We start from the raw sequence: 26,938 nt of genomic DNA, 5'->3' as shown, positions 1-26,938 counted from the left end.
AAGTGGGAAATGCAGAGTAAAAAAATGAGGCAGAATTTAAAAGTTTTTGACCACCCAGGCAAGCGGTGGAGGAGAGAAGAAAGAACTGGTGGTGGATGAGGAAATTCCTCACATTCATTCTAATGAACCAGGAGTGGTTTCGTCTCCTGCTTTCTCTCGCTTCTCTTCAAAAGAGAGGAAATGGATATGTGCAGATATGGAGACGTGCTGAATACCAGCTCTTTGTAATCCGGTGGGTTTAGTTGGGCTGGTTAAATGCAGCTCGGTGGTTCTCCTGGATGAGTGGAAGGAGAAGAAAGAAACAGTAAGGCTGGACTGGGCCCCTCTTTTAAACGCTTTCATTCTCAGCCTTAGTTATTACACTGCAAGGTGACAGTCAATACATGTAGGTAATCCCATATCCCATAAGCCTTACTGTACTCTTGGATAGATCCATTACTCTAGACTTGAATCACGTGTTGATTGTGTGCTGGTATTTGATGTGGGCTTGTATAAAGATGCTACGATTGCGTTGATGAGCCCAGGCTGACACAGACTGTCCAATGTCAGTGTGATTTCCTATCCTCTGATTGTCAGTCTGGCACAGAGGGGGAGCACAGCGTTTTCATCCACTGGTATCCATGGTAACCTACCCTCCACCCCCGCCCCTGATGTCGTTTCAGAGGGATCTGGTGTACACATCCCGAGAGTCCTCCCCCACCCGCCGCCTCAACACCCTGCCATCCTCCTCCGCCTCGCCCCCCTCCGGCTCCCCAGCCCGCTCCCGTCTGTCCTACAGTGGGGGTCGGCCTCCCTCCTTCGCCGGGCCGGGCAGTCACCCCCAGCTCCAACAACACTCCCAGCACCAGCAGCACCCCCAGCAGCACCAGCCCCAGCACTCCCACCACCCAGGAGCCGTCTCCCACCACGGGGGCCCCAACGCCGGCCTGTCCTCCTCCCCTAGCGCCATCCTGGAGCGCCGCGACGTCAAGCCCGACGAGGAGGTTTCTGGGAAGAACATGATGCTGGTGAAGGAGGGGCTGTACGCTGACCCCTACAGCCTGGTACACGAAGGCCGCCTCAGCATCGCCTCCACACAGTCGCTGGCCGCCATCGGAGACCCCTTTGGCTTCCCCGTGTCCAGTGGGCTGTACCGCCGCGGCTCTGTGCGCTCCCTCAGCACATACTCTGCTGCCGCCCTGCAGGGGGAGCTGGAGGACGCCCTGTACAAGCCTGGAGGTCCCCTCTACTCCGACTCCTATTCCTCAGCCACACTGGGCATGGGCTTCCGCATGCCCCCCTCCTCCCCACAGAAGATCCCTGATATGCAGCTGAGGGACAGGGGGGACTCGTACTCTAGCTCCCCCAGCCGAGCCTCCCCGGTCAGGCAGAACTTCCGCAAGGACTCAGCCTCCTCTTCCGTGTTTGTGGAGAGCCCCAAGTCCAGGCCCAGCTCCAGCTCTGACCCTCTGGCCCTGCAGGCCGGGCCAGGAGGGGACGGGAGCAGGTTTGCGCCCGGATACAGCTCCCCACTCCATGGAGAGACTTCTGAGTCCAGGTGAGTGTGTGAGTGTATGTGTGTGTGTGTGGTTTGAGATTTCATGCTTCCTCTATACAGTATGTGTTTCGCTAGGTGTTTTCTAGTGTGTACTAGTACATTTTGACGTTACTGTGGGATGTGTGGGTGCACGAGCTTCCATGTTGGTGTGTGTGTGTGTGTGAGTGAACCTAACTGACCAGCGTGTGTTAACCTGCTGGCTTTCTCCAGGGACCGTGCGGACCGTCTGGACCGTATGGAGGCCATGGAGAAACAGATAGCCAGTCTGACAGGCCTGGTTCAGAGTGTACTGACCAAAGCACCCGACAGTGACAGCACGTAAGACCCCCTTGAGAGCCCAAACACACAGAGCCAATCATAGACGTATATACTACTTCAGCAGTAGACCATGACAGGACGAGCACAGAAATACATGACTGGTCTCAGGATGCTATATCGTTGTTTAACAGACCAGAATACGTTCAAGTACATTATTACAGTATAGTAGTACTGTACATGATTATAGTACAGGTGTTGGCATTAGCACTGTAATTGGCTGGTAATAGTGACCTTGCCCTGTGGACAGTATAAAGCACTCTGTAGTGTAAGTACATAATGCGTAAGTATAGTACAGGTGTTGGCATTAGCACTGTAATTGCCTTGCCCTGTGGCCCTCCTCAGATGCGGCCTACTGCGTCTCTGCATGATGGCGGGCTGCCCTCCGGACCAGGGCTCGGAGTTCTCACGGCCCTTCCCTTTCTCTTCCAGCGAGAAGACCGAATCCAACAGCGACGGCTCCGCCACTGGAAGTGAGTACCACGCCTAAAGTTCTAGCTCAAACTAGATTGAGGTGAATTGAGTTTTAGTTTGATCTTGTAGTCAGACTGCGTGGCGGCAGGGTAGCCTAGTGGTTAGAGAGTTGGACTAGTTACCGAAAGGTTGCAAGTTCAAATCCCCGAGCTGACAAGGGACAAATCTGTCGCTCTGCCCCTTGAAAATAAGAATTTGTTCTTAACTGACTTGCCTAGTAAAATAAAAATCTATTTACCATTGGGCCAGGCATAGACCTGTTATTTTAACAGATAAGATGTCTCCTGGTCTTTAAACCTCAACAGACATTGAATGACTCAAACTCAACTCGCAATCTAGACACAAACCCATCCCTCTGTCCCTGCTTCCTCTAATATCTCTCTCTCACATTTCCTTCCCTTTCTTCTTCTGTTGTATTTCTCTTTTCTCTCACTCCCTCTCTCTCTCCAGATCTCTTTCTTCCCCTGTTCCTCATGCCTCCGTTTAGCATGAGTGAGTCTACATAGACTTGCTGTTCAATGGCCAGACCTTTAAAGGGCCAGCGAAAGGACACGACTGCCTTTGATGCCTCTCCTTGACATGAAATAACACCAGAAAAAATAAAGCTGTTGAATTAGCCATTTTTCTCTCAGCAATAGTCGATAGAGGATGTGTCCAGGGGTCCACATTTGCCCTTGGCAATGTAAACCTTGAAGATTACTCCCAGTTTTCCTCCATTCTCTCTTCTCTCTCTTTATCTTTGGTTAATGGCTCACTGCTTCTGTGTTACAGCTGGGCGGCTGAAGCGGAAAGGTAGTTTGACTCTTCTCCTCTTCTCTTCTATCTCTCCTCTCATCTCTCTGCCCCTGGGTGGGTGTCTGGTGTTGTCACAGGTCCAGTATTGGTGGTGATCTGTCTCTTTTCTTATGTTCTGTCTATACTCCTCTCTACCGCCCCCCCCCCCCCCCCGTCTCTGTTCCTGTCTTGTTGATCCCTTACTCATTCTGGGTCTGTCTGGATGTTCATACACCTGAGATTCAGAAGGATATTCTCCTCGCACCATCAACAGGCTCTCTCTGTTTCGTTTTCAGTCTACCTCTGTCCAGGAACTGAGCTGGGATCCTTTACCTGTGCGCCCAAGACTGCGTGTGGAACTGTGTGTGTGTGTGCATGTATCTTCTGTTGTGTGTCAGATGTCTTTATACATACAGTATTGTAAATAACCCAGTTTCCTCTGACTTCCTCATAACCTGTGTTCTGTCCTGTGATTGTCAGCTCTGACGCCGTCGGCCCCGCTGGCTCTGATGCCCCCCCCTCCCTCCGGAGACAGCCAGGTCACCACCGTCACCCGGCTGCAGATGCAGCTTCACCTCCACGACCTGCAGCAGAACACCACCGACCTGCGCAAACAACTCTCCCAGCTCCGCAAGATGCAGGTGAAAACGACTGGGCCTACTCTCTTTTTTTTGTTTTTTTCATTTTTGAATTTTACCCCTTTTCTCCCCAATTTCGTGGTATCCAATTGTTGTAGTAGCTACTATCTTGTCTCATTGCTACAACTCCCGTACGGGCTCGGGAGAGACGAAGGCTGAATGTCATGCTTCCTCCGATACACAACCCAACCAGCCGTATGCAATTGGCCTAGCGTCGTCCGGGTTAGGGAGGGGTTGGTCGCGCATCCAACCCGGAAGCCAGCCGCACCAAAGGCGGCCCTGGCAACCTTGGCTAGTGCGCACTGCGCCCGCCCCGCCACAGGAGTCGCTGGTGCGCGATGAGACAAGGAGATTCCTACCGACCAACCCCTCCCTAACCCGGACGACGCTAGGCCAATTGTGCGTCGCCCCACGGACCTCCCGGTCGCGGCCGGTTACGACAGAGCCTGGGCGCGAACCCAGGGACTCTGTTGGCACAGCTGGCGCCCTTAACCACTGCGCCACCCGGGAGGCCGACTGGGCCTAACCTCAATGCATCTATTAGTACGGCTGTTTACACCAACACACTCACATGCATACATACACACACTCACATGCATACATACACACACTCACATGCATACATACACACACTCACATGCAAACATACACACACACACATGCATACATACACACACTCACATGCATACATACACACACTCACATGCATACACACACTCACATGCATACATACACACACTCACATGCACACACATGCATACACACACACACTCACATGCATACATACACACACTCACATGCATACATACACACACTCACATGCATACACATGCATACACACACTCACATGCATACATACACACACTCACATGCACACACATGCATACACACACACACTCACATACACACACACACATGCATACATACACACACTCACGTGCATACATACACACACACACACACACACACACACACACACAATAATGAACCAGATGTCTTCTTCTACAACACATTTAGGTCATAGTATGCTTTGAGGATGTTTGCGATGCGAGACATTGGAGGATTAAAGTTGCCGTCTGTGTTGGTACTAAGAGTTAAGACCCGAGCCTAGTGGATATCCCTGTGAAGACGGACGCAGCATCAGATAATGGAAAGAAATGCAACCATTCAGCGTCTCCGCTGTGACTCCCTGCGGTACCATGGTTACAGGCTGAGGAGAGAAGAGAATGGTCCTGTCGGTGTCTTAACTCTCTGGAGGGGGGGGGGGTGGAAGTGGTTGCTCTAACACATCAGATCAGTGGAGAAAATAAATGAAGTGTAGAGGATATGGCGTATGTGATTTAGGGACAGCGCAGGGCCGTTCAACAGTCTGCCCTGTCTGTCTCTTCCTTTGGAGAGAGTTTATGAAACATAACAGTGGACACAGTCAGTGGTCCAGTCCACTTCATGCATCGTTAAGCTCTTCCTAGGGCCCAGCTCAATGACTCATGAATCCTGGGTTTTGTAGTTTTACATCCTGTGATTTCCTCAACATACAACTGGTGCGCACAGAGAGGCACAGCAGCAGTACCTGCACCAACTCTCTTCTGATGAGGAACTGGGTTTAAGTGGTGGGATTTATTGTTGGAGAAAGAATACACTGAGTGTACAAAACATTATGAATACCTACTCTTTCCACAACATAGACTGACAAGGTGAATCCAGGTGAAGGCTATGATCCCTTATTGATGTCACCTGTTAGATCCACTTCAATCAGTGTAGATGAAGGGGAGGAGACAAGTTAAATAAGGATTTTTAAGCCTTGAGACGATTGAGACATGGCTTGTGTGTCTGTGCCATTCAGAGGGTGAATGGGCAAGACAAAATAAGTGCCTATGAATAGTAGTACTGTAGGTGCCAGGTTCACCGGTTTGTGTCAAGAACTGCAACGCTGATGGGTTTTTCACACTCAACAGTTTCTCATGTGTATCAACAAAGGTCCAGACAAGTTGATACAACTGTGGGAACTATTGAAGCAAACGGGGGCAGCATCCCTGTGGAACGCTCTCGACACCTTGTAGAGTCCGTGCCCCGACGAATTGAGGCTGTTCTGAGGATAAAAGACACGGGTGGAGAGGAGTCAAGTGGTAAATGGAAGCCAAATGCAGCACAGTGGGACTAGAGAGCAGTAATAATCTCAGTCATTTACCTGTGTGGGAGCCCAAGCCGGACTCCTAACCTCTGACCCGCCCCGTTGCCCATGGAGACGGCCTCAGGCCTGAATAATACATGATGCTCATGAATTATGTAGAGCGAGAGAGAGAAGGGAGAGGAAGGGTGAACGTGGTAGAGGTAGCATAATGCAGAGAAAGGAACAGAAAGAGAGTAGAAATGTTTTCATTGTGACTGCTGTGGCTGGATGAGAATAAATGGGGTTTTATTGTATTGCTTTTATTGGGGCAAATCAGAAGTAATGCTGCAGAGCACATTGTTTATACTGTTGTTCAGTTTGATTCCCTGGAACATAAAAGCAATCCATGATTAACTTCCCTTGCAAAGCAGGTGCTTTCATCTCAGTAGTGGTTGTATTGCATACATTATGACAGGTTCCATTCATAGTTCTGGATGTGTCTTGAATTTTGCAGTAGGATTTAGCGGTCCCTACTAGTGCAATTCGCTAACTGGAAACCTGCTGTTTTCTGCCTTGTTTTTCCCTGATTGAGACACACACACACACACACACACGCACACACACACACACACACACACGCACACACAGCACACACACACACACACACACACACACAGCACACAGCACCGTGATGGGTTCCATCATCAGCTAATCACATTCTGTTAGCAGGGGAGACAGGTTGGCTCAGACAGGAGCGCTGGCGCATCAGAACGCCTGCAGAGCTCTCAAGGGCAGAGCAATCTGTTGTTAATAACACAAACACACACACTCTTTCTCTCTTACACACACACACACACACACACGGAGAGAGAGATGCACACTTTGTGGAGGTACAAACTCATGGACAAGGCAGTGCATCCTCATTATTAGACAGACAAGGCCAAAATAGAACACACCATATGCAGTCAAGGGTAGGGCAGTACTGTTCACAGACAGACACACACCAGTGTCTCCCAGGTTTTCATTTAGAAGCAGCGCACCGCCGCTGGTCCATTGTTGCCGCCACACCAAGGAATTAAAAAATATTAATTTACCTATATATTTTCTAATAATATAACATTTTAGAACTAGAATATAAAAGCTTAAGCACTGAAACAAATCAAACAATGAATTTAGGAGAACACACGTCTGCATTACCGACCGGACACGCAGGACACATGCTCAGGGGCCCTGATTGGGGTTCCATTGATTTTGTTTTAATGTTTGAGCATGAGAACACAGAATTAGTCATGGCAAAGCGGAGAATTGCAAGGAATTAGCTTTCACTGCAAAATGTTCTGTCAGCTCTGTTGAAAAATGTATCCAATTGCAAGTTTTTGGTCCAGAAAAAAACGTTTTCATTGCTAATAGCACAACTGCCTGATAATATGGTATGCTAATAGCAGGATGTTGTCACTGTGATTCCTTTGCTATCTTGACCTCTACCAGCTACTTACTGCTCTGGGCAGGACCACCTTAGGTGTGTGATACCAAATTTGGAGGAAGGCCTATTGTATTGCAGAAGATGTGTACCATTAATCATCTGCAGAATTCTCTACTGTTTGACCTCAGACACCTGTAACCTCTATTACCTACACAATTTGGATAAACTGATTTCTGCTACAAGGGCTATCATTCAGAACACTATTAGTTACACAATATAATCTTGTTTAGCCATTCAGTATTGTGTGTGTGTGTGTGTGTGTGTGTGTGTGTGTGTGTGTGTGTGTGTGCGTGTGCGTGTGCGTGTGTGCAGCTCCAGAACCAGGACAGTGTGAAGACGTTGCTGAAAAGAACGGAGAAGGAGCTGAAAGTGCGTGTGAGTGACGCTCTGAGGAAGCAGGAGGACCCTCTGCAGCGACAGCGCCTCCTGGTGGAAGAGGAGAGACTCAAGTACCTCAACGAGGAGGAGTTTATCATCCAGCAGCTCCAGTCAGTACTCACCTGGTCACGGAATCATTCCTTCCTTAAGATCCGTTTGTTGAATGACTGGTTGACTGACTGACTGACTGACTGACTGATTCATATGGTTGTACTAAGGCAGTAATACAGGCCGTCCTACTGTTAACACAAACAATCCCCATGCATTACCCAGACACTGTCAGGTTTAACAAAGAGTGTGTAACTTTATATGAGTGGACATTGTTGAATGAATCATTTGCCTCATTAGATCATCGCTGTTAATCTAGGCTTGTTATTAACCGTTGCTAACAGCCATTTTATTTAATTTAAATATTCATACCATTTTGATTGGCCGTATGGCTTCAGGCTGATTTACTTGACATCATTAAGTTGGATTTTCATTAGTGGTTTTGCTTCGTCAGCCTGTGTGTGTGTGTGTGTGTGTGTGTGTGTGTGTGTGTGTGTGTGTGTGTGTGTGAGTGTGTGTGTGTGTGAGTGTGTGTGAGTGTGAGTGTGTGTGTGTGTGCCAGCGTTCGTGTGTGTGTCCAGGCTGTGTGTATGTCTCTCCATCAGTCTTGTGGTTCTCTCGCTTCGACACACACACCACAGTTGTGTGGCCATTCTCAGTAGAACATTACAGTCCTCATAACACAAACATTTTCATGTTAACTGTGAAGGCCTTGTGTTGACACGTCTCTCCTGTGTTGTCTCTCCAGTGACCTGGAGAAGTCAGTGGAGGATATCCAGAAGGGTTCGTCTGTCAATCACAAACTGGTGACGGTTCAGGAGCTGGAGGAGAAGGCCTCACTTCTGAGGAAACTAGGAGAGACACTCACAGAGCTCAAGAGTAAGTTACTCCCTGATACACTGATCACTCACAGACACGGTCTGATACACTGATCACTCATCACAGACACACTGACAGGGTCTGACCACAGGAGGCTGTTAACAGCTCGTAATAATGTCCGGAACGGAGCAAATGGAATGGCATCAAACACCTGGCAACCATGTGTTTGACGTATTTGATACCATTCCACTAATTCCGTTCCAGCCATTACCACGAGCCTGTTCTCCCCAATTAAGAGGACACCAACCTCCTGTGGGTCTGATACACTGATCACTCACAGACACACTCACACGGTCTGATACACTGATCACTCACATACACACTGACATGGTCTCATACACTGATCACTCACCGACACACTGACATGGTCTCATACACTGCTCACTCACAGACACACTCACATGGTCTGATACACTGATCACTCACATACACACTGACATGGTCTCATACACTGCTCACTCACAGACACACTGACATGGTCTCATACACTGATCACTCACAGACACACTCACCTGGTCTGATACACTCATCAAACTGTAGGCACTGACTTAGAATGTCAATCACAGACACACATCAGTCTCAAACATCCAGACATCACAATCACCGCTCTCAGAATCAGACTCCCGTTGCAACTCATGAAATGTTAATATGTAGTGTCCCCTCTCTCTCCCTGTCCCCCTCCAGACCAGTTCCCCAGTCTGCAGAGTAAGATGCGGGTGGTGTTGAGGGTGGAGGTGGAAGCCGTCAAGTTCCTGAAGGAGGAGCCACACAGACTGGACGCCCTGCTGAAACGCTGCAAGAGCGTCACTGACACACTGACCACTATGCGCAGGTACGACCCAACACACTGACCACTATGCGCAGGTACGACCCAACACACTGACCACCATGCACAGGTACGACCCAACAGACTGACCGCCATGCGCAGATACAACCCAACACACTGACCACCATGCGCAGGTACGACCCAACACACTGGCTGCCATGCGCAGGTACGACCCAACACACTGACAGCCATGCGCAGGTATGACCCAAAACACTGACCACCATGCACAGGTACGACCCAACACACTGACCACCATGCGCAGGTACGATCCAACACACTGACCGCCATGCGCAGGTACGACCCAACACACTGACCACCATGCGCAGGTACGACCCAACACACTGAGCGCCATGCGCAGGTACGACCCAAAACACTGACCACCATGCGCAGGTAAGACCCAACACACTGACCGTCATGCGCAGGTACGACCCAACACACTGACCTCTCTATGCAGGTACGACCCAACACACTGACCGCCATGCGCAGGTACGACCCAACACACTGACCGCCATGCGCAGGTACGACCCAACACACTGACCGCCATGCGCAGGTACGACCCAACACACTGACCGCCATGCGCAGGTACGACCCAACACACTGACCGCCATGCGCAGGTATGACCCAACACACTGACCAGTGACCACCTTTCGCAGGTAGGCTACAGCCCACCACACACTGACCATCATTGACACATCGACACCGATCCAACGTCACAGGTACCTGAACGATGTGTAACTCAAGAGTCTGCCTTATCTAGCCACAGCCCACCAGCACTGAACACATACTGGCCGATATACAGACGTTACTGGCATCGCCTGACACTGGCTGTGTTTGTGTGGTCAGGCAAGTGAACGAGGGCGTGTGGAAGAAGCAGGAGGACTTCCCCAAGCACAGCAGTGAGGACTTCCGTAAGAGTTCTGACTTTGACATGCCCACCAGCCCCCCTCTCAACCTCAGTGACCTGAGGGGCGGCAGCAGCCTGTCTAACTGGAGCCCCCACTCCAGCCACAGTCACGGTCATGGACACAGCCACCCCTCCTCTGGCCCTCACAGGGACACTCATCCCCCTGTGCCTCACAAGGGCCGGGCCCTGGAAGAGCTGGCCAACCGCGCTGCCGCTGATAAGGCTGTGTCTGTGGAGGTTCGACTGGTAAGGAACCCTTCTGTTACTCCATTCTAGTGTTTAGTCTGTAGTTGTCCTGGTCTAGCATTGGTATGATGATACAGTATGTATAGGTTTTGGAGGAGAGTGTGCGTAGGCATGAGTGATTCTACAAGTGTGGATGTCTGCACATGTGTGAGTGAGTGTCAGTGGATTCTGCTGAGGGGAGGACGGCTCATAATAAGAGCTGGAACGGAGCGAATGGAATGGTATCAAACACATGGAGACACATGTTTGATGTATTTTATACCATTCCACTGATTCTGCTCCAGTCATGACCACAAGACCGTCCTCCCCAATTAAGGTGCCATCAACTTCCTGTGGTGTGTGTGTGTGTGTGTGTGTGTGTGTGTGAATACAATAACCCTCACTGTGCTATATCTCTCTATGGTTCCCCCTCCCCAGGCAGCAGAGCGGGACTGGGAGGAGAAGCGGGCCAGTCTGACCCAGTACAGTGCTCAAGACATCAACCGTCTGCTGGAGGAGACCCAGGCTGAGCTGATGAAGGCCATCCCAGACCTGGACTTTGCCGCCAAGCAGATCAACAAGCCCTCCTCCAACACACCCTCCCAGTCTCAGATCCCCCCGAGTGGGGGAGGGACCCCAGATCACCGCCCTACCAAGCCCCAGCACGCCACACACAAGCTCTCGGGGAAGGAACCTGGCTCCAGACGTGGTTCTGGTAAGGATACATCAGACCTCTCCTTACCCAACAGAGGTAACAGTAGACCAGTTTTGATGTACTGATGGGCAGTAGTGTTTTGTCACATACTCAGCTCCTGAATGTGTCAGGGTTGGCTGTGGTGCCAGTATGAATGTACTGTGTCTGGTTCTCTAACGGGTGCCCATGGTACTGCCCTGCCTGCCACAGATGCAGAGCAGCTGACAGTGACTCGCTATCGTACAGAGAAGCCCTCGAAGTCTCCCCCTCCCCCACCACCTCGACGCAGCTTCCCATCATCCCCGGCTGGACTGTTCACCCGCAGCGGAGAGACCCTTATCCCCGGCAAGAGCATGAAGGTGACAGAGCATGAGGCATGGATGTATATTCACACACACACACACACATCCTGCCTAGTTTCTGATCTCCACTATGTATGTGTGTAAAAGTCGGAGGCGGAGGAGGCAGAAGCACAGAAGCCCCATGTGAAGCTGCGACGGACAGTGTCTGAAAACCCACGTCCTGCGTCCACCCCTCCCACCATCGCCTCTGGAGACAAGCAGGAGGGCGAGGAGGACATGATCGCTGCTGAACTGGAGGTACTGGTATACCAGCTTCGGAAATAGTGGATTAATAGTGTTTGCAGAGTTGATATAGTATTCATAGAAGTGGTCCCTGAAGGATTTTAGGTAAGGGTGCAGGGAATGGGAAATGTTACTGAAAAACGACACTTCCTCCGCTTCCCTTATTTTGCCGAGAGCTTGTAGCTACACACACACACACAGACACACACACACACAACTGTTGTAGGCCTCATTAGCTGGCTGCTTGGTGTGTTAGAGAGCATGGTCAGGTCAAAGCAGCAGGTGCCATATGTCCTCCACACCCCAGGCCTCCTCACTGAGACAGAGAGTCCATTCACTGTGGGCCCAGATTACTGATGATCACACAGCTTAGTCACACACACACAGCGTGTCACCCAGAGCTCACAGACCAACCCAGCCTGGCCACATGGACCCAAATGAAGCGTTGAGTTGTGTGTTTCGTCTTTCGTATGCCCTGCTGGCCACATAGTGAAACAATAAATTGGACTGATTATTAAAAAAAATGACTGTAATTTTTGATAGACCAGTTATGATAATTGATCTTGATATTATGGATAACTTATCCTAATTTAAACATTATTTACATTACTTCAACTGTCCCCTCCCCTCCCTCCTACCCTTCCCCCGGCCAGCTGTTTCAGAGAGCCCCCCTCAGGCTCAGCCACCCCCCTCCCCTGTCCCTGCCCAGTGCCCCACGCAGCAGGACCAGCGTGCCCCCCTCCAGCCTCGACCTATGGCCCCCAGCGGCCCCGTGCACCAAGGTAACGCCCTCCCTGACCTCGCGAGGGCTTGTTTGGACTGCTGCTTCCTGAGCCTGCCCTCACCTTCCTCCTCACCCTCCTTCCTCCTCAAACTAACACTTCCACCCCTCTACCCCCTCCCTCAAATACACACACCCATGTTCCATCCCTGATCTCTACACCCTTCCCAGAGTACACAGTCCCATCCTCACCTTTTATCTCTATCTGCAGAGTGCTCTCCACAGGGTCTCCTGTCAAACACAGCAGCTGGTCACCAGCACACAGACTGTACACTGACCCTATTCTGCTTGGTGCTGTAGGGAAAGTAAAGGTGTTTGTACTATTGTTTTAAATGCAGCCCTTTGGTCCAGCACTCCCCCTTGTTCTACACTACCAGAACACGCCCCGAAACACACTGTCTCCAGATGACACACACGCCCTCTACCAACACACACTCACTCCCTGATGGAGTGACCACTCTTCCTTACACACAAACACTCCTGTGACTAGTCTCTCTCTGTGTTGATTGCAGTGCTCTGAAGTGGGTGGATGTGCATGCGTGTGTGTGTGTGCGTGTGTGTGCGTGTGTGTGCGTGTGTGTGCGTGTGTGTGCGTGTGTGTGTGTGTGTGTGTGTGTGTGTACAGTTGTGAAACTCTAAACTGTCTACCAGCTGTCTAGAGCATCGTTGGACTGCTCTGGCCTACAGTGGAAGCAGGGCAGCTCAGAATGCATACTGGCATCACACTCACAGGTTAGTGGCCTAATGAGAAGTATTTTAGAACCAGTCAATTACCATTACACTGTTTAGAAAACAATCCTATTTTATCTTATTGAATGTATGTTGGAATATTAATTCTATTCACCCATTCTGTTTAACAGGCACAGAGCACGGCCCTTCCTGGTCCGTCCTTCTCTCCTGTCCCCCGGATCGTGCCGACAGAGTGCGTGTCAGTTTCACCCTCTCCCTCAGAAGGCTTTGTCAGAGACTTGACACAGGACCATCAGATGTCCCCAACAGTGGACCAGTCCCAGAGCCAGACTGCTCCTCCCCAGACAGCCCCCAAGATCCAGGAGGTCTCTAAGGGGAAAGATCCCGTCAGCCAGCCCCAGAGGAAGCTCTCTCGGCGGGGGGAGCTGAGAATCCTGGAATCCTTTGAGAAGGAGGAAGAGAGGGAGGAGAGAGAAGAGCTGTCCTTGGTGCTGACTGAGCTGGGGGTGATGGTGATTTCACCCTCGGAAGCTCAGAAGCTCAGCAGGACCTGGGGAGAGGCTCTACAGACACTCACCATCCCACCTCAGCCTTCAGAGGGAAGCACTGAAACCCGTCTGTGTGGGGCTCCACTTCTGGTATTCTTCAGGGAGATTGTGACGGTCAGAGAGGCCTACAGGAAGCTGCAGTTACTGCTGGACAGGGAGGAGGACACAGGGTCATCCAATGTGGTCCCCAAGCCGAGAGCAGGATCTTCTCACAGCAGCCTGAGCAGCCCCAGTACCCTGGGCTCCAGGATAACTCTCTCCCCTGAGCAGCAGGACTCTCTGAGAGAGGTTCTGAGGAGAGGGGTGGAGACAGGGGCCAGGAACCTGACACTCCCTCACAGCACTGGAACAAAGAGCATTCTAGCCACCCTTCCGGAGCCCAGTCAGGACTCTGCAGAAGCAGCAGTGAAACCCAATGGGTCTGCAGGGTGTGAGGAGAGCCAGGCCAGGGAAGAACAGGGACCGAACCCCTGGAAGCAGGGAGAGGACATTAGGAGCAGCACCTACAGGAGGCTGGACAGCCTGGATGAAACCATCCGCGAGCTGGAGAACACCCTGCTGGAGCTCAGTGGCCACCCCACCACAGTGCACCTCTCCCCCCCCACACCCCCCACTGACACTGCCTTGTCAGAGGCTCCAGACCCATCCCAGATGCCTGGCACCAGCACCCCAGAGACCAAGAAGCCCCCAGTCCCACCCAAGCCCAAACCCTCCTACACTCCTGCCACGATGACCAAGGTCTATAACGTGCACCCCTGCATAGACTCTGCTCTTTAGAGGGCATGCACTCAGTTCTCTCTATCCTCTTCTGTCTTTTTGGCTTTAAGTGTTGGGGTTGCTGTTTCTGCTGAAGCTGAGGCTTTATCTTGTCTTCCTCCTATTGACTTCAGAGGGAATCTGACAGCACATAAATTACCAACCTCACATGGAGTTATACCTCACACCTCCGTTGAACCTCTCAACCTGCCAATTCCCACATAAGGAGTAATCTGTCGTCTGCTCCCTGTGAGAACGGGTAGATTTTGGCAGTCCAAAGGCTTTACATCTTAAATCTTTTCAACTCAAAGGGGCCTGCGGCAGATGCTCTCCTTCTCTGTACTTTGATTAGTTATGTGGTGCTACTGTCGACTTGGAGACGGGCTGTTCATTGTCTTTTTCATTGATCCTCTGTTTCTACTCTGTAAACCAGGGCAAGTCCAATCTCTGCTGCAATAAACTGTCGTTTCTCTTTCTCTCTCCTCTTTATTCCCCCCCCCCCTCTCTTCACGTCTTTGTCTTGTCTTTGTCCTTTGCTGCTTCTCTCGTCTCTGTAATCAATTACCAGTTACCCGCATCATCAACTATTATAGCTTTACCTACTTTATTTTGGCTTATCGACAAACGAAATGTCGAGACTTGTTTACAAATTGGCCTGAAACTGAATACAGACTGTTGTTTTCATTATCCCATAGTAAATCATTAGCATAGGGCAGACCAGACCTCGGAGGGCTCATTGAATGCTGGGAGTCGGAGTTTGTCATTTCACCTTTAGGGTCAAACGCTCCTTGTAAAGCTGCCAAAATGAAGTACGTGGTTGAGTAATGCTGATAGACTTAGAGACAGAGAGGTGAAGAGGTAGACTGTAGCATGGACCACCATGTTGTCTCAGTGTGTACATGGACTTTCATTCAGTCCAACTGCAGTGGAGTGCCAAGCTACAGTGGGGCTGACTGTCAGGGACCGTTTCTCCTCTCGGCCGTTTAGCTGGAGAAACAGGTCCCGTGGGCTTGACGTGGGGTTGGTGTGGAGTTGCAGCGTTTTCACGCCTTGTTGCATCACTCTCAGTACTGTAACCACCACTGCCTATAACTGGGTCTCATTAGGCCAATCAGATCCTTCACCCAGGTTCCCTACTCTACCCCTGAATGATTCATATTAGCATACCATACTGGGCGCTCAGTCTCCTGTAATCAAATGCACCGCCTTTCCTCTTAGCCAATGTGCGTGTGTGGAGGAGGTTGGGGAGTATATAGGATGTGCGCGTGAGTGAGTGGGCATTTGCTTTTTGCATATTAGAGGCAGAGAAAATGGTTGATCCGACGGCATCACATGATGGAGCCCCTGGTGCAGCCACGCTACGCACACACCACTTTGAATTTACCATTTCCATATTCACCTGTTTGTCAGATCTTCTGCAGCCAGTGTGTAATGATGTAGTGAAAGTCAGTGGGGTGGATAGCAGGGAGGTGTTTCAGCGAGGGCTAGAGTGAGGACCCTGATCTTAGGGCTTTCAGCAGCCGGCGGGGGTACTGGGTGAGAGCTTCTATTGAGTTGGTTTATGTCTGATTAAAAGGAATGAAATGTAAATCTGTTCGTGCTCTGTGACACTAATACTCACATCTCTCCCCTCTTCTCCTCTCCTTGTCTCCTTCTCCAGGGAGGCAACAGCTCTTCAGCTGTGGGTAAAGTCCACTCCTCGGCTGCCTCCAGACTGAAGCACCTGCAGCAGAGCGGCACAGAGAAGACCAAAACTGGCAAGAGGGAAGACTTCCTCAAGGGCCAGCAGCAGGTACTGTATTCTAGTGAGACTGATCATCTACTACTGACTGCCCCTACCTAACTGACCCCACACCTCGATCATCTGCACAAGGTAGCCTATTCCACTGTTGTATTAGTGTACCTCCATATCTTGGTGTGACTTCTTAATCCATAGACCGTTGATGGTTTAGCCAGAGCCAATAGTACTACTAGGGTCTTGTTTGATAAAGGGGACATAGATAGTGTATGGAATAGATAGTGTAGTGCACCAGGGCACCTGAAGGTTTTGAAGGATGTTGGGTTATAAGTTGGGAGATGCAAGGGGACCCAGGGGAGACGGGGAAATGGAACTGTTCAGCCGTGTCAGAACAAAGTCGAGCTGAGAGAGAACTTTCTTCCCTAGTGCAGGCAGGAGTCATGTCAATGAAATAAGCTTTAATGTCAATGTTATTTGAAAAATACCGGAGCACTGAAGTGCACCTAAACCCCCTCTCCACGCTAAAAATACTTTGATTGGGAATTCAGAGAGGGAGTCATTCATGTGGAGAGAGAGAGAGGGTGTGTGTGTGTGTGTGTGTGTGTGTGTGAGATAGAGAATTTATACACACGTACACAGTGTGTTATGAGACTGGGCTGACTAGTAGCTGTATAGGTAAACATGGGAGGAATCTCTAATTCCCTTGTCTCCCAATGTAGGCTGAGTCTAATCAGTAACCAGTTGTGTCAGTGCAATCACTGATTATTCAATATGAAGAACACAATGCTTCCCCCCAGTGTGCTCCCTTCAGCTCTCGCTCGCTTTCTCTCTCTTCCTCTGTTTTATTTACTCACTCCTTCCTTACTGCCCAATCTTTTTCATACCTATTATTCCCTGTTCTCTCAATTTTGCTATCTCTCTTTCCCCACCTCTGTCTTCCTCTCTCTCCCCCCGTGTGTCTCTCTTTCCCCACCTCTGTCTTCCTCTCTCTCCCCCCGTGTGTCTCTCTTTCCCCACCTCTGTCTTCTTCTCTCTCCCCCCGTGTGTCTCTCTTTCCCCACCTCTGTCTTCTTCTCTCTCCCCCCGTGTGTCTCTCTTTCCCCACCTCTGTCTTCCTCTCTCTCCCCCCGTGTGTCTCTCTTTCCCCACCTCTGTCTTCCTCTCTCTCCCCCCGTGTGTCTCTCTTTCCCCACCTCTGTCTTCCTCTCTCTCCCCCCGTGTGTCTCTCTTTCCCCACCTCTGTCTTCCTCTCTCTCCCCCCGTGTGTCTCTCTTTCCCCACATCTGTCTTCCTCTCTCTCCCCCGTGTGTCTCTCTTTCCCCACCTCTGTCTTCCTCTCTCTCCCCCCGTGTGTCTCTCTTTCCCCACCTCTGTCTTCCTCTCTCTCCCCCCGTGTCTCTCTTTCCCCACCTCTGTCTTCCTCTCTCTCCCCCCGTGTGTCTCTCTTTCCCCACCTCTGTCTTCCTCTCTCTCTCCCCGTGTGTCTCTCTTTCCCCACCTCTGTCTTCCTCTCTCTCCCCCCGTGTGTCTCTCTTTCCCCACCTCTGTCTTCCTCTCTCTCCCCCCTGTGTGTCTCTCTTTCCCCACCTCTGTCTTCCTCTCTCTCCCCCCGTGTGTCTCTCTTTCCCCACCTCTGTCTTCCTCTCTCTCCCCCTGTGTGTCTCTCTTTCCCCACCTCTGTCTTCCTCTCTCTCTCCCCGTGTGTCTCTCTTTCCCCACCTCTGTCTTCCTCTCTCTCCCCCCGTGTGTCTCTCTTTCCCCACCTCTGTCTTCCTCTCTCTCCCCCCGTGTGTCTCTCTTTCCCCACCTCTGTCTTCCTCTCTCTCTCCCTGTGTGTCTCTCTTTCCCCACCTCTGTCTTCCTCTTTCTCCCCCTGTGTGTCTCTCTTTCCCCACCTCTGTCTTCCTCTCTCTCCCCCTGTGTGTCTCTCTTTCCCCACCTCTGTCTTCCTCTCTCTCCCCCTGTGTCTCTTGTTCCCTCCCTCTGCTTCCCTGTTTCTGGAAAGCTGTAGGGGTGGAGCGGCCTCCTACTAGCCCACTGAGAGGAAAATGAAACCCATTATTTCAGTATGAGGACACAGGATCTCAGCGTGCTCCCTTTGTCTACAGACGGTTGCAAACAATTACATTGAAAACAGGCTGTGTGAAAACAATATCTCCTCGCCCAAAGAAGGAAAGATGTTCAAAACAATCTCTCTCATAGTCGGCACCAAGACATAAGTTAAGATAGCGCCAACAACAACAGTAACAAAGACATTACTAAACCCATTTCAGAGCATTTTGAATCAACGTATGACTTCAATCGAGGAAGTCAATCTCCCCACTACTCAATGACTGACAGCAGGCTGTTTGTATTGGCATAACATGCCATGGATGTCTGTCTTCTCTCATTACCCCACCTCAACACTGTCAGATGCCCATCCCATCCAGAGTTGTAAGTTAGTAGCCCCACTCCGATAGAGTTGTAAGTTAGTAGCCCCACTCCTATAGAGTTGTAAGTTAGTTTCCCCACTCCTATAGAGTTGTAAGTTAGTTTCCCCACTCCTATAGAGTTGTAAGTTAGTTTCCCCACTCCTATAGAGTTGTAAGTTAGTTTCCCCACTCCTATAGAGTTGTAAGTAAGTAGCCCCACTCCTATAGAGTTGTAAGTTAGTAACCCCACTCCTATAGAGTTGTAAGTTAGTTTCCCCACTCCTATAGAGTTGTAAGTTAGTAGCCCCACTCCGATAGAGTTGTAAGTTAGTTTCCCCACTCCTATAGAGTTGTAAGTAAGTAGCCCCACTCCTATAGAGTTGTAAGTTAGTAACCCCACTCCTATAGAGTTGTAAGTTAGTAACCCCACTCCTATAGAGTTGTAAGTTAGTTTCCCCACTCCTATAGAGTTGTAAGTTAGTTGTCCCCCTCCCATGGAGTTGTAAGTTAGTTTCCCCACTCCTATAGAGATGTAAGTTAGTAACCCCACTCCTATAGTGTTGTAAGTTAGTAACCCCACTCCGATAGAGTTGTAAGTTAGTTTCCATACTCCTATAGAGTTGTAAGTTAGTTTCCCCACTCCTATAGAGTTGTAAGTTAGTAACCTCACTCCTATAGAGTTGTAAGTTAGTTTCCCCACTCCTATAGAGTTGTAAGTTAGTCACCCCACTCCTACAGAGTTGTAAGTTAGTAACCCCACTCCTATAGAGTTGTAAGTTAGCTTCCCCACTCCTACAGAGTTGTAAGTTAGTTTCCCCACTCCTACAGAGTTGTAAGTTAGTAACCCCACTCCTATAGAGTTGTAAGTTAGTTTCCCCACTCCTATAGAGTTGTAAGTTAGTTTCCCCACTCCTATAGAGTTGTAAGTTAGTCACCCCACTCCTACAGAGTTGTAAGTTAGTAACCCCACTCCTATAGAGTTGTAAGTTAGTTTCCCCACTACTATAGAGTTGTAAGTTAGTCTCCCCACTCCTATAGAGTTGTAAGTTAGTCACCCCACTCCTATAGAGTTGTAAGTTAGTAACCCCACTCCTATAGAGTTGTAAGTTAGTAACCCCACTCCTATAGAGTTGTAAGTTAGTCACCCCACTCCTATAGAGTTGTAAGTTAGTAACCCCACTCCTATAGAGTTGTAAGTTAGTTTCCACACTCCGATAGAGTTGCAAGTTAGTTTCCCCACTCCGATAGAGTTGTAAGTTAGTAGCCCCACTCCGATAGAGTTGTAAGTTAGTTGTCCCCCTCCCATGGAGTTGTAAATTAGTTTCCCCACTCCCATAGAGTTGTAAGTTAGTAACCCCACTCCTATAGAGTTGTAAGTTAGTAACCCCACTCCCATAGAGTTGTACGGTAGTTTCCACACTCCTATAAAGTTGTAAGTTAGTAACCCCACTCCTATAGAGTTGTAAGTTCGTAACCCCACTCCTATAGAGTTGTAAGTTAGTTGTCCCCCTCCCATGGAGTTGTAAGTTAGTTTCCCCACTCCTATAGAGTTGTAAGTTAGTAACCCCACTCCGATAGAGTTGTAAGTTAGTTTCCCCACTCCTATAGAGTTGTAAGTTAGTTTCCCCACTCCTATAGAGTTGTAAGTTAGTAACCCCACTCCTATAGAGTTGTAAGTTAGTTTCCCCACTCCTATAGAGTTGTAAGTTAGTTTCCCCACTACTATAGAGTTGTAAGTAAGTTTCCCCACTCCTATAGAATTGTAAGTTAGTCACCCCACTCCTATAGAGTTGTAAGTTAGTTTCCCCACTACTATAGAGTTGTAAGTTGGTTTCCCCACTCCTATAGAGTTGTAAGTTAGTAGCCCCACTCCTATAGAGTTGTAAGTTAGTTTCCCCACTCCTATAGAGTTGCAAGTTAGTAGCCCCACTCCGATAGAGTTGTAAGTTAGTTTCCCCACTCCTATAGAGTTGTAAGTTAGTAACCCCACTCCTATAGAGTTGTAAGTTAGTTTCCCCACTCCTATAGAGTTGTAAGTTAGTTGTCCCCCTCCCATGGAGTTGTAAGTTAGTTTCCCCACTCCTATAGAGATGTAAAATAGTAACCCCACTCCTATAGTGTTGTAAGTTAGTAACCCCACTCCGATAGAGTTGTAAGTTAGTTTCCCCACTCCTATAGAGTTGTAAGTTAGTTTCCCCACTCCTATAGAGTTGTAAGTTAGTAACCTCACTCCTATAGAGTTGTAAGTTAGTTTCCCCACTCCTATAGAGTTGTAAGTTAGTTTCCTCACTACTATAGAGTTGTAAGTTAGTTTCCCCACTCCTATAGAGTTGTAAGTTAGTCACCCCACTCCTATAGAGTTGTAAGTTAGTTTCCCCACTCCTATAGAGTTGTAAGTTAGTTTCCCCACTCCGATAGAGTTGTAAGTTAGCTTCCCCACTCCTACAGAGTTGTAAGTTAGTTTCCCCACTCCTACAGAGTTGTAAGTTAGTAACCCCACTCCTATAGAGTTGTAAGTTAGTTTCCCCACTCCTATAGAGTTGTAAGTTAGTTTCCCCACTCCTATAGAGTTGTAAGTTAGTTACCCCAATCCTATAGAGTTGTAAGTTAGTAACCCCACTCCTATAGAGTTGTAAGTTAGTTTCCCCACTCCTATAGAGTTGTAAGTTAGTCTCCCCACTCCTATAGAGTTGTAAGTTAGTCACCCCACTCCTATAGAGTTGTAAGTTAGTAACCCCACTCCTATAGAGTTGTAAGTTAGTAACCCCACTCCTATAGAGTTGTAAGTTAGTCACCCCACTCCTATAGAGTTGTAAGTTAGTAACCCCACTCCTATAGAGTTGTAAGTTAGTTTCCACACTCCGATAGAGTTGTAAGTTAGTTTCCCCACTCCGATAGAGTTGTAAGTTAGTAGCCCCACTCCGATAGAGTTGTAAGTTAGTTGTCCCCCTCCCATGGAGTTGTAAATTAGTTTCCCCACTCCCATGGAGTTGTAAGTTAGTAACCCCACTCCTATAGAGTTGTAAGTTAGTAACCCCACTCCCATAGAGTTGTACGGTAGTTTCCACACTCCTATAAAGTTGTAAGTTAGTAACCCCACTCCTATAGAGTTGTAAGTTCGTAACCCCACTCCTATAGAGTTGTAAGTTAGTTGTCCCCCTCCCATGGAGTTGTAAGTTAGTTTCCCCACTCCTATAGAGTTGTAAGTTAGTAACCCCACTCCGATAGAGTTGTAAGTTAGTTTCCCCACTCCTATAGAGTTGTAAGTTAGTAACCCCACTCCTATAGAGTTGTAAGTTAGTTTCCCCACTCCTATAGAGTTGTAAGTTAGTTTCCCCACTACTATAGAGTTGTAAGTAAGTTTCCCCACTCCTATAGAGTTGTAAGTTAGTCACCCCACTCCTATAGAGTTGTAAGTTAGTTTCCCCACTCCTATAGAGTTGTAAGTTAGTTTCCCCACTCCGATAGAGTTGTAAGTTAGTTTCCCCACTCCTACAGAGTTGTAAGTTAGTTTCCTCACTCCTTTAGAGTTGTAAGTTAGTTTCCCCACTCCGATAGAGTTGTAAGTTAGTTTCCCCACTCCTACAGAGTTGTAAGTTAGTTTCCCCACTCCTACAGAGTTGTAAGTTATTAACCCCACTCCTATAGAGTTGTAAGTTAGTTTCCCCACTCCTACAGAGTTGTAAGTTATTAACCCCACTCCTATAGAGTTGTAAGTTAGTTTCCCCACTCCTATAGAGTTGTAAGTTAGTTTCCCCACTCCTATAAAGTTGTAAGTTAGTAACCCCACTCCTATAGAGTTGTAAGTTAGTTTCCCCACTCCTATAGAGTTGTAAGTTAGTTTCCCCACTCCTATAGAGTTGTAAGTTAGTAACCCCACTCCTATAGAGTTGTAAGTTAGTTTCCCCACTCCTATAGAGTTGTAAGTTAGTTTCCCCACTACTATAGAGTTGTAAGTAAGTTTCCCCACTCCTATAGAGTTGTAAGTTAGTCACCCCACTCCTATAGAGTTGTAAGTTAGTTTCCCCACTCCTATAGAGTTGTAAGTTAGTTTCCCCACTCCGATAGAGTTGTAAGTTAGTTTCCCCAATCCTACAGAGTTGTAAGTTAGTTTCCCCACTCCTACAGAGTTGTAAGTTATTAACCCCACTCCTATAGAGTTGTAAGTTAGTTTCCCCACTCCTATAGAGTTGTAAGTTAGTTTCCCCACTCCTATAGAGTTGTAAGTTAGTTTCCCCACTACTATAGAGTTGTAAGTTAGTCTCCCCACTCCTATAGAGTTGTAAGTTAGTCACCCCACTCCTATAGAGTTGTAAGTTAGTCACCCCACTCCTATAGAGTTGTAAGTTAGTAACCCCACTCCTATAGAGTTGTAAGTTAGTAACCCCACTCCTATAGAGTTGTAAGTTAGTAACCCCACTCCTATAGGTTTGTAAGTTAGTTTCCCCACTCCTATAGAGATGTAAGTTAGTAACCCCACTCCCATAGAGTTGTAAGTTAGTTTCCCCACTCCCATAGAGTTGTAAGTTAGTAGCCCCACTCCTATAGAGTTGTATGTTAGTTTCCCCACTCCTATAGAGTTGTAAGTTAGTTTCCCCACTCCTATAGAGATGTAAGTTATTAACCCCACTCCTATAGTGTTGTAAGTTAGCAACCCTTCTCCTATAGAGTTGTAAGTTAGTTTCCCCACTCCTATAGAGTTGTAAGTTCGTTGTCCCCCTCCCAAGGAGTTGTAAGTTAGTTTCCCCACTCCCATAGAGTTGTAAGTTAGTTTCCCCACTCCCATAGAGTTGTAAGTTAGTAACCCCACTCCTATAGAGTTGTAAGTTAGTAACCCCACTCCCATAGAGTTGTAAGTTAGTAACCCCACTCCTATAGAGTTGTAAGTTAGTTTCCCCACTCCTATAGAGTTGTAAGTTAGTAGCCCCACTCCTACAGAGTTGTAAGTTAGTAGCCCCACTCCTATAGAGTTGTAAGTTAGTTTCCCCACTCCTATAGAGTTGTAAGTTAGTAACCCCACTCCCTACTGATGCTGTTGTTTTGACTGACACCCACCCAGACAATGGTGTCCGCTCTACTGGAGCCACAGCTGAAGGTAAAGAGATCTCTTCTCCCCAGAGATGACCCCTCACCCCAAACTCCTACACTGACCTTCTCTCTCTCCTTCTCTCTCTCTTTCCTTTCATCTTCCTATCTTTTCTCTGTTTGTCTCTTTTCTGCTTATGTCCTCAGTGGTGTTATGAATTGACGTTATCGGTGGTGCGAAAGTTTTCATATTTGTGTTATCTGTCTGTACTGTGTGTTATCTGTATGTCTCTGTGTGTGGGAGACTGAACGGTGCATTGTGAGATGATACTCAGTGCCATTTTGCCTGCGCTTGTTGTTAGGCACTGCTACAGTACCAGGAGACGTCAGAGCGTTCCAGGCGCGAGAGGATTTTTTAAAATCACTGAGCTGTTATAAGAACAGACAGTTCAAAGCCACCATTTCGCTCCGTCGGCCTTTGGCGCAGATCAAGGAGGACATGACAAAGTGAATAATTTTCATACCACAATCCTCGATTTCCATTTCCCATTTCGCTTCTTATTACTTCTGGCTGGGAAGCAGGCTAGTCAAGCAGGGGGCGGTAAAGGCCAGTCCCACGACACAGTCTTTTGGCAGGCAGCTCTGAGCTTCCGGAGATGAGAGGAGGCTATCTTACTGCACTAACAGAGCGGAATAAATGTTGCGGTGGCCAGGCTTGAGAGAGATTGTGTCCTCAGGCAGAAGGAACAGCCCCTCTCCCTCGGAGCAGACAGCAGCACCAGAGTTACTGCAGCACCAGCCAACACAGCAGGTTAAAGCCTCACAGGCCACACAACACACACCTGCTGTCCAACCAACCACACAGACCGAATCCCCTCTGTCTCCACACTAACACCCTCCAACCACTCAACATGCAGGGCAGAGTAGAAACCTCTCAGAAATAGCGGGTTGCCTTTATTCGGAACATTGTGGAAGAGAACCTTTGACATATCTATGTACGAGAGTTATTCAAGAGCAAATGATTTGCTATCCTGAATTTAATCAAAGTCACCTCTAAATAAACGATGACCTTCGGTATAAAACCTGGTATGCAGAGTTATTGCTCTCTCCCAGTGTCTGTCTGACTGATGATACAGAGTTGGGATAGTCACATCAGACTCTTCCTCTTCCTCTCATCCCCCAGCCACAAGCACAGATGTCTAGACAGGTGTCATCAGCCAGTGGCGCCAATGTAGGTAGGACTGATCGCAGAGTAGGGAACCCTCACACACTCGTGCTCTGGCATAGCTCTGTTAGCGTTTGGCACTGCCTGTCTTGTGCCCATGCCCTGGCACTGCCACTCGCCTCCAGCCTTCCTCTATGAGAGAGACTGAATGCTGGCAGACTGCATTTACAGAGAATACACCCCCTGTACTGTATAATGTGTACAGCGCTACCACAATGTCTCACTGCCAACACAGCTCCATCTACTGGTGTACTCCAGCATCACACAAAGGGGAATATGCGTGATGCTGGTCATTTAATGTGTTTTGCATTTTTAATGACTCGGACGTCCATTAAAAAAACGGTCAAAACCGTAACGGACAACAGCAGTGTAACCCCTGTACACTTCTGTTACATTTTCACTTCAGACTGTTGGTATCATAATACAAAAAAAAAAAATGTCATGTCCCAATCTGTGTATTTGGCACTCTTGGCTAGCATCAACATCAGCTGATACTAACCTGAATTTCCTGTGTTTGTATCTTGTTCTCATCTCACCCCTCCTCCCTCACACCCCACCTCTCACCCCTCCTCCCTCACCCCACCCTGCCTGTGCCTCTCTACACCACCTGTTCCTGGGGTGCCACCACCACCTCACCCACCACCCTGTCACCTGTGTGATCCTCCTGGGCCATCCTGTACCACCCGGCCCACCCCTCCACCTGCGCCTCTGTGACCTCTGACCCTGCACAGTGAGTGAGGGACCAGCCTGTGCCCCGTGCCTGTCCTCTCCAGACTCCTCCTCAGCACCAACCACCTGACTACAGAGCTGCATCTGACCCCCCATCCCCTGCTACTCCTAGTCCATGCCCTTAAGCTCCCCTCCCCTCTGTTGGCTTAACATGGGTATTAGCCGTCTCTGACTCCTGTACCCTCTCATGTCCTACATTGACCCCACAATGCACAAGATATCTACCACTCTCCCCTTGGTGTGTTTGTGTGTGTGTTGTGTATGTTTGTGTGTGTGCATGTCTGTGTGAATGGAAGGGTGCTGTCAGGGACCACTACCAACTAAGGACTATACTCTGTTTTCATTTCTCTTTTTCCCCCTGAAACCTTTACAATTTTCCCCAATTCTCCATGTTCCTCCTCCTGTTCCTCCTGTTCCTGGTCTGTCCCTGGGTCTGACCCGTAGGCCCATGGGAACAGCAGCAGCAGTATTGAGCCCCTCCTGTCAGGCACCAAAGCTGCCAGTTTCTCCGGCCGCCTGTCCTCTTCCAGTTCGGCCTCGACTGTATTTGCCCCGGGTCTGAGGAAGTATCCCCAGGAGGGGGCGCTGTCTTCCCTGACAGCCTCCTCCAGCCAGGCCAAAGCCCTGCTGGCCAGCCTGTCAGCCTCCAGCCTGTCAGCCTCCAGCCTGAGCGCCGAGGCCCTGCTCCTCTCCTCCACCTTCCGCCAACACCGCCTCCTCCGCGAGCAGCAGCGCGCCTCCTCGCTGCCCCTGCCCAACGGCCGCTCCTCCAACTCCACCACCACCTCAACAACCACCTCCTCTTCCTCCACCTCCCCCACCTCCACCACCTCCTCCTCGCCCTCCTCCCCGACCGCCCTGACCTCCCTCAACCTCTCCTCCGTGGGGCTCAAGCCCAGCGGCCGCAGCCTGCAGCACTCCGGCTCCAACAGCTACAAGGATCGTGGCAGCAAGACCCTGCTCAAGCCTGTCTCCCCTAGCAACTCACAGTGAAGTACAAGAGGATGGATGGGAGGAGGAGGAAGAAGAGGAGCACAATCAAAGCACCATCACATGCCAAAAATGAAGAGGAAAACAAGCACACTAGCCCTGCCCTCAATGCCAAGAGTTATATGCAGCAACACATATCAGTGGGGAGTTCCCCAGAGTTGACTTTCTGAGTGTCA

General features: G+C 49.1%; 1 protein-coding gene across 1 annotated transcript in view; it reads left to right on the top strand.

Annotated features, from left to right (window-relative positions):
- The window catches only part of LOC110486281 (SRC kinase signaling inhibitor 1), a 58,569-nt gene extending 31,694 nt beyond the window's left edge, over positions 1 to 26,875 (top strand). Inside the window, 17 exon segments of the mRNA XM_090196344.1 lie at positions 663 to 1,537; positions 1,748 to 1,855; positions 2,198 to 2,325; positions 3,581 to 3,741; positions 7,644 to 7,819; positions 8,506 to 8,636; positions 9,321 to 9,468; positions 10,306 to 10,612; positions 11,030 to 11,306; positions 11,496 to 11,644; positions 11,735 to 11,884; positions 12,523 to 12,651; positions 13,302 to 13,382; positions 13,511 to 14,626; positions 16,305 to 16,441; positions 16,961 to 16,963; positions 26,231 to 26,875. Coding sequence (XP_090052470.1) covers positions 663 to 1,537; positions 1,748 to 1,855; positions 2,198 to 2,325; positions 3,581 to 3,741; positions 7,644 to 7,819; positions 8,506 to 8,636; positions 9,321 to 9,468; positions 10,306 to 10,612; positions 11,030 to 11,306; positions 11,496 to 11,644; positions 11,735 to 11,884; positions 12,523 to 12,651; positions 13,302 to 13,382; positions 13,511 to 14,626; positions 16,305 to 16,441; positions 16,961 to 16,963; positions 26,231 to 26,765 — 4,611 coding nt within the window. The 3' untranslated portion in view covers positions 26,766 to 26,875.
- Positions 26,876 to 26,938: the final 63 nt, after the last annotated feature.

The sequence above is a fragment of the Oncorhynchus mykiss genome, chromosome 13, assembly GCF_057628025.1.
Source record: "Oncorhynchus mykiss isolate SJ-2025 chromosome 13, ASM5762802v1, whole genome shotgun sequence".
NCBI lineage: Eukaryota > Metazoa > Chordata > Actinopteri > Salmoniformes > Salmonidae > Oncorhynchus > Oncorhynchus mykiss.
The sequence above is the reverse complement of the archived record's forward strand: the minus strand, read 5'-3'. Positions and strand labels throughout refer to the sequence as shown.